Source organism: Venturia canescens, chromosome 2 (genome assembly GCF_019457755.1).
Source record: "Venturia canescens isolate UGA chromosome 2, ASM1945775v1, whole genome shotgun sequence".
Lineage (NCBI taxonomy): Eukaryota > Metazoa > Arthropoda > Insecta > Hymenoptera > Ichneumonidae > Venturia > Venturia canescens.
Genome location: NC_057422.1, coordinates 24,371,816 through 24,384,959, shown reverse-complemented (window position 1 = coordinate 24,384,959; position 13,144 = coordinate 24,371,816). Strand labels below are relative to the sequence as shown.

Genomic DNA, 13,144 nt, shown 5'->3' with positions numbered 1-13,144 from the left:
GGAAAATTTTTTTTACCCTTCAATTTTTTTCGCTAGTATAGTATGGAAGACCTTATTATTTGATCTGTATATTGAATACAATAGCTTCGGAAAGTAGGGAAAAAAATTGCCACATAAAATAGATTTAAAAAATCCAAATTTCTCCAATCATGCAGAAAAATTGATATTTGAATCTAAGTTCATGCTTACAGGCACGTCTTCCTCTTAACGGACATGGCTATAGCTTTGCGAACATTTTTTTTTTATCATTTGGAACCGTTTTGGGGGGCCGTGCGATCAATTTTTTTTTACCCATATTAAGGGCCATCCTAATATACACATATATTTTGAAACAAAAAGATAAAATAGTTTGTCGACAGAATTCATGCATCCATTCACTCGTTCACTGACACAAACCATACATTAGCTCTCTCGAGAAGTAGACGCTTCTGGCTTTATTGGCATAAAATATTATTCGTGGACAATATTATGAAGATAAATGTTGCTCATCTGTAAATTTAGGGGATATCTCACGTTGACTCTTTCTCATGTTCCGAGGAAACCTCACAGCTCGAAATAATTGATCGGATTCGGGAGGCCACTCCGAGATCCAAGAGACGTTTTTATGTCGATGCTGACTATGATGACTCGATGATGAGGAGCGATTTCGGAGGTGTTGCTTCGATGAAATCCCCGGAACGAAAGAGAGAGAGCTAGGCGAAAATTTCGGGAGGTCGACGTTTGATCGATGGTCACGATACGCTTGTCCGTGGATTATTTGGGAGAATCACATGATACGCGACATTTTGGGCGCCAATATAAAATTTCGAATAGAGCACGATCATAGTTTACTCGTCACAAGTTATTATGTCATAAATCTTCAAACTATATTGATGAACTTAATGAGAGGAAATAGAAATACACAACATACATATAGTCCAGAGAATGAACAGAAATTGGTATGAATAAACTATAAGCTAAAGAGGTGGAAAAAAGGGACTGGAGGGCACAACCAAACTAAATGTAAGAAAATATGAGAAAAATATATTGGATTAGACATTTTTATTTGATAAAAGCTTAAGAAAATTGATTGGAATTTATTTACATTCAACTAATTATTCATTAAAATCAATCTATGTTTAGAAATAATTCACGGTAGGAAAGAATGACACAATTAACTAATCACCACGAATTTATCCAGCACACGATACACACATCCCGAACTTCGCATTGACTACGTTTACACGGCCCTCTTATTCCAGTTTTGTATATACACACGGGTATATTTATATATAAAGACAGATATGCATTTTGTATATCTATATTGATATAACTAAACCAGAATAAGAGCGCTGTGTAAACGTAGTCATTGTCAAAACAACATAACCCTTTTTCATAATAGCTCGGTTATATAGCGACGAGGTGGAGGTACTGGTATGTGACGTCAGTTCACGACACCGCCGTGAAGATAGCCCCAGGGACATGAGGCCTGTAATGGTATAATATACAGACACGTCAAATTTCTAATTGTGTTATATAGTAGCTTTTGCATAATCTCGAGCCTTTGCAAAGTTTTTTCTCAGCAATTACACTACTGATCGTGGTGGATTCGGGCTCATTCGAAAGGGATTTTGAAAATTAGTCTTTAAACCAATTTTCGCTTTACAAAACATCTCCTGAGCTCTGCAATTTTAGAAAATAACATGCCAGTTTTATCCCCAGCACCGCGAATCGTTTTATTCAGAGAAAGTATAGTCTCGGCGAGAGCCTCAGGCCAGCAGACGACAATGTACTTGTCCCGAGACTCTACCGAGTCTCTTGATTCAAATAAATTAAGCCATTGATTGCATCCAACTGATTGTACATCAAATAAGCTCTGGAATGGAATTGAAGAATATGGTTGTATGAGCGAACCATTAGAAACAATTTTATAAAGAAAATACCATGAAAATTACAATTCATATGTGGTTGTTTTATTATTGAAAAACCATTTTATTTCTTTTTCTGTACTTTTCAGGCACTTTAAAAGACGAAAAATAATTTCATTATGATGACTAAATGATGGTTTTTTTTTTATGTGTCTGTCACTTTCGAATAAGCAGACGGAATTTTACAGGTTATTAAGGGTAACACATTTTCAAACATGTCGCTGTTTGGCTAGCATTTTCGAATGTGCAATTACACCGGCACACGAAAAAAAAGTGGTCAGTACTTTTGATTAGACCCACGTAATTCTATGTATTTTGATGCGCTGAATCAGAATTTTCGGCCAGTTCAGCGCCTCCACCCACCAATTTTGAGTAAATTGCAAAAAAACTGCTAAAAATGTCAAATAATCGCAATTTTGGGTATTCGAACATCCTGCTTGACCTATATAATGCATGATTTTCATGTAGTTTGATCCGCTGAATCAGAATTCGGAGCCAGTTCAGTACCTACGCACAGCAATTTTGAGTAAATTGCGAAAAACTGCTAAAATTGTCAAATAATCGCATTTTTAAGATGAAAAATTTTTTTTCGACCTGTATCATGCATGATTTTTATATAATTTGATGCGGTGAATTTAAATGCAGAGTTATTTTAGCTTACACACCTTCACAATATTGAGTAAGTAAAAAAAACGCATATTTGAGCACTAAATTTTTTTTTTATTGACCTTTATCATGCATGATTTTTATGTAATTTGATGTGCTCAATTCGTATATATTTTCATTATTTTTTGTGGATATTGGAAGACGTCTTGATCATGACTAAAATGAGAAAACAAATTCTCGACCTCTTTCCGTATTTTTTACGCATCTTATATCTGGTGCATGTTTGTGCATGGCGCATGCACACACACAAACATGCGGGTGTAAAATACATAAATCCGACCATGCAACCTCTATGTACGTGGTACGCTGGGTCTTTTTTTAATTAAAGTTTAACATATCAGCAAAAAATGGTTGTACCGAGGTTTAAAAAAGAAAACAAATTGAAGCTAATTAAACAAGCTATTCGATCTATACCATGGCTTAGTTGGAAAAAAAGTTCCAAGCCCGTGGACTTGATAAAATAAGCATAAAAATTTGCAAATTTTTTCTCACGCTACTTTTCAAAATTGCACAGGACAAGCTCTGCGTCGTTTTTCGCCATAAGATTTTGAAACTAGAAACATGAATCTTCAAAATGATTTTTTTTAAATCTCCATACGATCATTTTTAACAGCGTTACGATCTTCTGAAAAACTTCATGAATTTTTTCTTTGATTTTCTTATATATTCATTTATTCTTAGATGTTTTACGTTAGTATATGTTGACGCGCTAATCCTGGTACAGAAAATCTGGGAGTGGACATCGAACGAGTTCCTGTCACCAGTAACCACTATTATTTGCAAATAGACAATAAACGATGCACTAATTGATAATCCTATCTATTGGCCAAAAGCATTTCATCAATTAAATATTTTATCATCAATTGACAAAGCATTTTTCATCAATTAGAAAATTTTCGTCAAATGGCAATATATCTTTCATTAATTGGAAATTGCTTGATCAATTGGAAATATCTCCATCAACTGGAAAATTTTTCATCCATTGAAAATTATTTGTTTAGTTGGTGCATTTTTCATCTATCAACAAGTTTTTTCCAATTGTCATTCAATTTTTTATCAATAAGAACTTTTCCGCTAATTCACAATAAATTTCCCATCAATTGGAAATAAAATCATCATTTGGCAATAAAGTTTCTATCAATAACCAATTATTTGGTCAATTTATAATGCAATTTAAAATATTAATTGAGTATCTATCAATTAATGTTATCATTTATCCCAATGTGAATTTCCGATCAATTAAAAAATGGAAATTAAAAAATTTTTATTTGCCAATCTCTGCACGGCGAACAATTGATACAAAAAAATGTTTAAATACGTAACCTTCCAATATCTCCTAAACTTTTGTAATTATTTTCCTAACTAAAAAAACTCGTGTATGCAATACCGAATTTAGCGAGTTTTATTATTGTCGTTTTATTGGTAACCTCATTGGCCTCTATCACCTGTGAATATGCCGTTATTTACATATAGCTTTTGACTTTGGATGATCACATATACTAATGAAGGTACCTGACAGATATGCTATTATGAGAAGCTAACTGACAATAACTCTGGTCGGATTACAATTTTTATAATTGGAAATGCCATATATGTAACCAACCACAGCTTCCCTAACCACGATTCTAACTTAGAAAAAAATATACAAGTTCGGAAAAAATTGAAAGTGGTAAGAGGAGCTTATTTCCATTAACATAAAATACGACGAGAAGAATTTTGCAAAATCGAATTTGACTAGCCGACATCACAATAAGTTATGTAAGAAATCGTTTGTTTTATTCTCGGTGAAAATATTATCTCAAATGTAAGCTTTTAGGTAATTTCAAAACCAAACTTATTAATAATGTTCTTATTAAAATTATTTTTATTATTTTTTCGGCATGGCATTCATTTTTCAGACGATAATGTGGCGATGAATATTTTAATAATATATACAGAATATTTTAATAATATATCAATACAACACTGAATATCACAAGTGATAGTTCATTGGCATTGAAGTCAGCATGATTTGCAAACATTCATTTCATTCGATTCTTATACACTTACATATAGATAAGAATAGTTATTTTATAAATAGATTGGTTAGTTAATGCTGCTTAAAAAATACTTTAAACATAGAATCTCAGTTCCCAATTTTTTACTGGATTCCATTGGAACTTAAATGATTCGTCATTCGAAAATTCTGAACAGAGACATGTTTGAAAATGTGTGATCCTTGAGGATGTATAAGCACTAGGCTCCATTCCAGATAGCACACGAAATTATTTTGTATATCATAGTTCAAGCTTAAAACTTAATCTCTGTGAAATTTCGAGGTCTCTTAATGATTGTTTAATCGAAATATTTTTAGTCAACAGAACACAATTTTACATGTCATATATAGCCACAATGACTTCGAAGCCTGTATAACTGAAGATTTGATGTATTTTTATATCAGATGTTAATCATGAAAAACGTCTATTATATTGAACCCTGAGGATTTTAACGGTTCGTTAAAAAAAGGGGGTCAATGGAGATCTGAATTAGAAATATAAAGTTAAAAACGACAAATGCTCACGGAACCTCAGGATTTCGTAATCCCGTGAAGTGGTGGCAACGTCGCACAACCTATAAATGTAAACATTTGTACAATGTTCCATGGAACTTTTTTGTCGTTATGATAAGCTCTAACCTTAGCTGTCAACTGACTACGTCTGATGTTGGCAGATGTAAACTTTTCACACTGCACTACCGAGTCATGTTAATGACTCTGCATAAAATCTTTTTCGTAATGAAATGAACTTAAATATTATTTACCATTAAAAAATCATTACAAAATTTCTTAATAATATTGTGCTATATATTATTGCCTGTACACGGAGGGATTATTATACGAATTTTTGAATTTGTTTTCTCGTAATTTTTACTATAGTTTGTGGTAACGCGGTACCATCTAGACTAGAGAGGCCCTTAATATGGGTAAAAAAAAAATTGATCACGCCGCCCTCCAAAACGGTTCCAAATGATAAAAAAAAATCTACGCAAAGCCGTAGCTATGTCCGGTAAGAGGAAGACGTGCCTGTAAGCATGAACTTGGTTTTAAATATCAATTTTTCTGCATGATTTAGTAATTTTTAAAAATGTTGTATTTCAGTGAAAAATGGTCGTATCGAGGTCTAAAAAAACGCATTTTGAAGCTTCAAGTTTCTATTTTCAAGATCTTATGACGAAAAAATGCAGAGCTACATGTTCTACGCAATTTTGAGAAAAAGTGCGAAAAAAAAACAGCAAATTTTTATGCTTTTTATCAATTCCATAAGCGTAGATTTATTTTTTTCAACTAAGCCATGGTATGGACCGGATAGCTGGTTTATTAAGCTTCAATTTGCTTTTTTTAAAACTTCGGTAGGACCATTTTTTGCTGAGATGTTGAACTTTGAATGAAGAACTCTTTGATCGACGATATCTCAGCAACCAATGGTCGCACAGGAAATTCAAGGGCAGTTCTGAAATCTGGAATGAATGTCCTACAAGATTCCGTTGCAATCTTGAAGATGAATTTTTTATTCCGTCCTTGTCGTGAATTTAAAAACATAGGAAAAAATGGTAATTTATGGTTTTTCAAAAGCCTTCAATGTTGGAAGCCTTAAGAAAAAAAATCAATTTTCATCAAAAACTTTCGGAATTTTTTTTTTGTATATTTCAACCTTATTTATAGGAAAAATGTAGAAAAAACTTGGAAATTTTTTTTTTTCATTTTTGTCATGATCTACTTACTCGTTTAACGTAAAAAACGTGACCCTTAAATTTGATTAATGTTTGATCGAGTGCAACGAAGAAACGATTGGTTAGATCGAAATGTAACTTCGCAGGGTTTTTGGGGGTATATTCAGCTGTAAATGGCATACTCAACATCAGTCTTTTCATGATTATTTGAAATTTGGCTATTGACTTTATGAAAAACCATAAATTACCTTTTTTCTTATTTTTTTAAATTCACGACAAGGATGAAAGAAAAATTTCATCTTCAAGAACACAACGGAATCTTGTAGGACATTCATTCCAGTTTTCAGAACTGCCCTTGACTTTCCTGTGCGACCATTGGTTGCCGAGATATCGTCAATCAAAGACAAAAGAGTTCTTCTTAATTCAAAGTTCAACATCTCAGGAAAAATGGTCCTACTCAAGTTTTAAAAAAAGCAAATTGAAGCTTACTAAACCAGCTATCCGGTCCATACCATAGCTTAGTTGAAAAAAATAAATCTGCGCTTGTGGGATTGATAAAAAAGCATAAAAATTTGCTGTTTTTTTCTCGCACTTTTTCTCAAAATTGCGCAGAACATGTAGCTCTGCATTTTTTTCGTCATAAGATCTTGAAAATAGAAACTTGAAGCTTCAAAATGCGTTTTTTTAGACTTTGATACGACCATTTTTCACTGAAATACAACATTTTTAAAAATTACTAAATCATGCAGAAAAATTGATATTTAAAACCAAGTTCATGCTTACAGGCACGTCTTCCTCTTACCGGACATAGCTACGGCTTTGCATAGATTTTTTTTTTATCATTTGGAACCGTTTTGGGGGGCGGCACGATCAATTTTTTTTCTTACCCATATTAAGGGCCACCCTAATGTAGACACTACGCTAATTTTTGTAATTTCACATAGTAATTTATAGAAAAGCCTCGGTTTTAGAGGAAAGTAATCTGTCGTTCAGGAAACATCGTTATTCGAACACAGTAAAATACTTGACGTGTCACCATGTGGAAATTTTACTATGTTTTTATATTAATAAAATCTGGCTATTCACCAGTACCAAATTTTACTATGGTCCTTTACCAATATTCGATGCTGTGGCTGTAGTGCAAATTTATATAGATCTATACGAATTTTGGCTGCGATTAAATTGTTTTTAATTGGTGTACGCCCTTCCATATGCTCTGCCCCCCTTTCGCCTTTCGTTTTCTCTCCTATCGTTGCAAATGTAGTTAGCGTTAGCAAAAAATGTCTTAATGGACATGGCATTTGGATGATTCCTAAGTAGGGTGTAAAGGAAACAACACTAAATATTTTTAATCACAATATATTTTATTTATAAAAATATGTACAAAAAAATTCTTACACTAACCAAATTGTACTAACAATTATTTTTCATTTTATCTTAGATCCACGTCTTAGGAATGTAAATGTTACCGTCGAGACCGATCAACTTGTACGTAATCAGTACGTTGCGTAATTGTAACTATTCCATAGTTATATTGCCGACCAGCTATGAATTTTTGTTTTCTGATCGAAGTGGTGATCGATACGATGAAAACTTCTGAAAAACTTTGGCTGCGTACATTGTTCCGGCTCCACGCACGGTCGTTTACGTTGCTCGATGAACGCTAAATGGAATCCTTGCTCATGAACGAGCAAAGTTCTATAAACGAGTGGGGAGGGGGAAGAATAGTAAAGTAATTTACTATGGGCCATCGTAATTTGTCCCACAGTATCATTGAAAATGTACAAGGAATACAATAATGTTGAAAATTTTATTATGTTCCCATGTAATCTCTTCCAACGTATCGGAGTAAATCTACAAGGTCGTGACAAGCTCTACTATTTTTACTATGTTCCATTCTATTTTTTTCATGGAATCGTAATAACTTCTAAGTGTGTGGTCACGTGCTGTTAATTCTGCGATGTTACATTACAATATTTCCTCCTAAATCGCAGCTATTATCAAACGCATTAACGATTATTCAAAATTTTCTTACGTTTACTCTGATTTTTCTAGCGTAGCACATAGCATTATTCTGTGCAAATCTATATTACATATCTGGATTTGTTTGAAATATAACAAAACGTCAAACAATACATTGTAAAATGTCACTCGTTCCGCAATTAAATAACTTTCTGTTCCAGCTAGGCATAGATTTTACCATGGTTGGGAGTAAAAATTTCTGTTTAAAAGCTGTTCATTTGGAAACCTTCAATCGCAAATTTCGCGTATTGATAACTTCAAATATAGTACAGTGATAAAATTACGATGTATTGCTGCAAAAATTGAGAAGGTTTCAGTATATTTCAATATTTTCAACATCATTTCTGCTGATAATGACGACTTGGTTCCACGCTGCAATGACTACATAGTAATTTTTCTTATAAAAATCTCTCCGTGTAGTAATTTCTTTAAATAAATATGGTCAAAGACTGTCCATTGACTAATTCGAACCGCTTTTACATCCTTAATAACCTGTAAAATTCCATATGCTTATTCGAAAGTGACAAACACATAAGAAAAAACCATCATTTACTCATCATAATGAAATTATTTTTCGTCTTTTAAAGTGCCTGAAAAGTACAGAAAAAGAAATAAAATGGTTTGTCAATAATAAAACAACCACACATGAATTGTAATTTTCATGGTATGAATTCACTATAAAATTGTTTCTAATGGTTCCCTCATACAACCATATTCTTCAATTCTATTCCAGAGCTTATTTGATGCACAATCAGCTGGATGCAATCAATGACTTAATTAATTTGAATTATGTACTTTGTCAGAAATTTCATTAAAGGATAATGAAAAAAATATTAGAAAGTAGCATTTATTGATTGAAATTGCATAAGCATTCTTATCACAATCATCTGGTGTAAGTTCCATTAAATTTTTATTTTTGAACAATTTGGCAAACATGATATATTTATCTAGAAAAACCGGCTAGAATGCGCGTGTAGCCCCCGCCTGAACTAGTATTATTAAAAAAAAATAAAAATGAAAAAAAATTCAAAAGCAATTGGAAATGTGGTGGCTCCTATAAAGAGTCTCCGGCAACGGACTCAATTTCATAAACGTTCTTGTCTTCGAGTCGCTACCGAAACCTTAGATCTGGTTTAAAGGAATTTTGGAAAATGTTCACTTGCAAAGTTTTTGTTTCGACACATAAGGCCAGTATATGGAAGTTTGTGTCTGGAGATTCATAAAATAAGTTGTCTCGGAATGGAGATGTAATTGAAAATGTTGTTTTGTTACATTACCTTGAGACCGGAGAGGATTGCGGCAGGGTCTGAGTGGGTCCGGGATGAAGAAGCCTGGCTGGTCGCACCGTAGCTCAGTTGATGTTGATAGTTGCAAAGAATTTTCTTGTGAGCACTTGCTTGGGCTCTGTAAGCCGACACTGATAACTTCATTTCTCCCGGTTCTCGATAAGGGATGCCGAGGATGTTCTATCGTCCAAAACGTCAGAAACAACGAGCATTCTCGTTGCTTTTTTCTTCGTTATCCTTAAGCTCGTACTTAAGGCAGTTCTCATATATATGTAAACTTGTAGTTTTTAATGAAGGTATTATTTTAACCTTTCAACTTTCTTGCAAAATTTCTCTGTGCTTCTTTCTAATGGATATCCGTCACCTTACATGTTTTTTCTTCAACCGCAATGAAAAACTAACAACGAAAAAAACTCTAAGACTCTTATTTCTATCACATTGTCTCTGATTTAGCAACAGAAGAACAGAGCGGAAGCTCACTCGCACTTTCATTAGATATTTTTGGATCAACGAACCTTGGGAACTGCAACTTTTAGAAGACGCTTCTTGAAGAGATTCTTATCTTTGAGTTATCCTTGTCTTATTAAGCTGGGATCAGAATGCGAGGAAAAAAAAAATGACGACAATTTCTGTCTGTAGTAGGAAAAAAAGAATCTTATCTTTCTACTCCTACGCTTCTTTCTAAGTCTCTCGTGGGCTTCTCACCCTCTATACTTTTTTTCTTAAATCGGTTTTCGACAATAGAAACTTTCCGATTTTCTCTTAATTTCTCTACACTTTCCAATTCCATATATATGAATGCTGTGCGCGCGTGTCTGCGTGTGTGTGGGTGTGTCTACGTTGGAGATAAACGCAGATGCGACGAAAACGACGTTGGACTTTTTCTACGAGCCCGAGTAAATATCAACAAGTGCACATATTATAATTTACAAATGTACATCAGAGAGTTATTTTTTTTTGCCGAATATATTTATATTCCTTCATTCGTTTCATCAACTGGCGATATCCGTGCGTGATGTTCTTTTCTTTAGTTGAGAATTTTTTCGTTCTGTTGGACGCGTTTTTTATGCTCTTACTTTCTTTTTTATCTATTTTTTTTATTTTTCTTACTCAAGACTTCGTACGTGGACCTCGACAAAAGTCGATATTTCCGTGACGAACAAGAGAAAAAAGTTCCTTCACTACTCTTCTCGTTCACATTCTCGGCTAGCTCTTTCGCGACGGAGTTTGCCAGTGTTGCACTCAATATATGATGCTGTTGGAACGTTTTGTTGCTTAGTATTTTCCTCACTGTAGATTTTTGCAGAACTCGTTTAATCAATTTTCATTCAATTATTTTAAAATGTGCCTATTTTTTAAATAGACTGCTACAATTTGGGAAATATGCTCGCAATGAGATTTTTCCAGTCGAAGTTATCACAAGAAGACTTGTTTTTGTTAAAGGTAAATTACCAACTATGGTTTCTATGTTATTGTTTACATTGCCAAAAGTTTTTTTTAAAGATCCGTATCGTCTTCACAATTTTTATGGTTAGGTAAAGTGTATCACATTTTTTGCAATTTTTTTTCCAAAATCATATTTTTTTCACCTTTTTTGCGGTTCTTCTAAAGTTACTTCGGGTTTGTAGTGAAATTATTTTTGGTAAGTTCTACAAAAAGAAAAATCTTCCGATGCCATTACGTTTTTTGATGGAAATCATACATTAAAAAGGAAAAGGAATATAACTATCCATCCTGTTTTTCCTGATGTGTTTCGAGATTGTTTCCCGAGCTCCTTCTTTTTCCCCGTCTCCATCGTTCTACCCGATCTTTACTTTAATTACCTTTCGATTATTCTTTCTATCCCTCTTTCTCTTTTTATCTCTAAGTTCTCTTTTTTTGTTGCTCCCACAATTCAAAGTCCGGAAATTAAGGAATCGCACGAATTTCAGAGACGATTTGGCTTTGTTCATTAATAGTAAGTTCGGCTAGAAAGTTATTTTCTCGAACGATAACAAAACAAAAACTTTTTAGAGATCACGCACTTTTATTCATATCGAAATCTTTCATATTCATATTTTTTATTCATGTCGGATCTTTACGGTTCGTAATACATTTTCAAATGTATATATTTTTTTTAAAATTTTTCTCCACATTATTTTATTTTGCTTAATTATGAATCGAAAATGGTGTCAAATGGATATTTGATTGTTGGGTGGTAGTATTCTCTCACGTTTCCGTGCAGATTTTGTTCACCCTTTCATTTGTCAATGACACGTAATACGCTTTCATCTATGATTATATATTTGTATTATTCACAAGCCGATTTTCCGGATTACCTTGTCTCCGTTCGTCCTCTCATTTGGCGACACTCCATTTTTTACCTCCCACATTATTCCATTTCATGACACTCGGATCAATGTTCTGTCCTTGAATTTCCATCGATTTGTGTACTAACGAATGATTAAACATTGATCATTCATTTCCCCAGTTAGCCACAACAATTAATTCCGCTGTTTCACGCATGAGTAACACACCATAAAAGCCATGTATTTAACAGGCTTTATTTTACTCTCAAATCCGTAAAGTCACTTTGAGATTAAATCATTTTACTTTGAATCTAACACTTTGATGCCATAAAACTCGAACAAGCGACCACTCAAAAGAAAATCGACGAATCTAATATTTGTGCACCGATTCATACTGTTCTCCGAGTATTGTCGGGTACGTGCTTGTACTAAATCCTTGATTTCGCGGTTCCACAAGAAGAATTATCTTCTCTCCGATTCGTCTACGAGATCACTGTGAAGTATAAAAATCGATGAAAATGGATTGTACTATTGTTCCCGGAGAAAATGAATAATTGTTTTTATCGTAATAGATATGAGGCATGCCATTTTAATTAGTGTACAATCTTGAAAGACAAAAAAAATTGTAATTCATTACTTTATCAAGCAATTAATATTAACGATCAGTCCGAAAATGCGTAATCACCTTATTAATAAGGATAAAAAGTATTTTGACATTGCTCCGGGACAATTGTAAAGAAATATTCGTCCAAACAATACGATTTCAATTGCTGTCATTTTTTTTCGATATTTTCGTGCAAAATTAGAAAACTTGTTTCAATTTAACTTTTTTGACGTGGATCAAGTAGAAATTACAACAACGGGAGGAAATCAAGTTTCCTTCAATGACTGACATCGAAATTCACGCAAGACCGGAGACGCCGAGATGGATACCATCCGATTCGACAGCACCATAAGTCTGTTCCCATATATAAAAGACTTCCAATATTGTCATTCCAATACATTTACAGTCATAGCAGAATCGCCAAGAGAAAAAAGAAAGCACCTCTCGCAACAATCGGTTCGGGAAATAAACTACGTCACGTTCTTTATTATACTTTAAAATGCGATGGCAACATAAAGTTGACAGTTTTCTAGAGGAAATGTAGAGAAAAAACGCTGAAATGTTTTGAAACTTGACATGTTTCTGGTATACCAAACGCGTTTCATGTTAGAACGTGTTATAAATAGCACCATTCGTGTTTTTTTGTGTACAAATGTTAGTTAT

The 13,144-nt window shown here is 33.5% G+C and overlaps 1 protein-coding gene across 6 annotated transcripts in view; it reads right to left on the bottom strand.

The window, feature by feature from the left end:
• Positions 1-12,889, bottom strand: part of Cngl (Cyclic nucleotide-gated ion channel-like) — a 358,428-nt gene extending 345,539 nt beyond the window's left edge. For 2 of the 6 annotated variants that reach the window (XM_043411139.1, XM_043411141.1), the window contains exon 1: positions 9,581-12,889. In XM_043411139.1, the coding sequence (XP_043267074.1) occupies positions 9,581-9,733 (153 nt within the window). In that variant the 5' untranslated portion in view covers positions 9,734-12,889. The remainder of the gene's footprint in view (positions 1-9,580) is intronic. The other 4 variants (XM_043411140.1, XM_043411142.1, XM_043411146.1 and 1 more) reach the window with 4 other exon arrangements.
• Between the last annotated feature and the right edge of the window lie 255 nt (positions 12,890-13,144).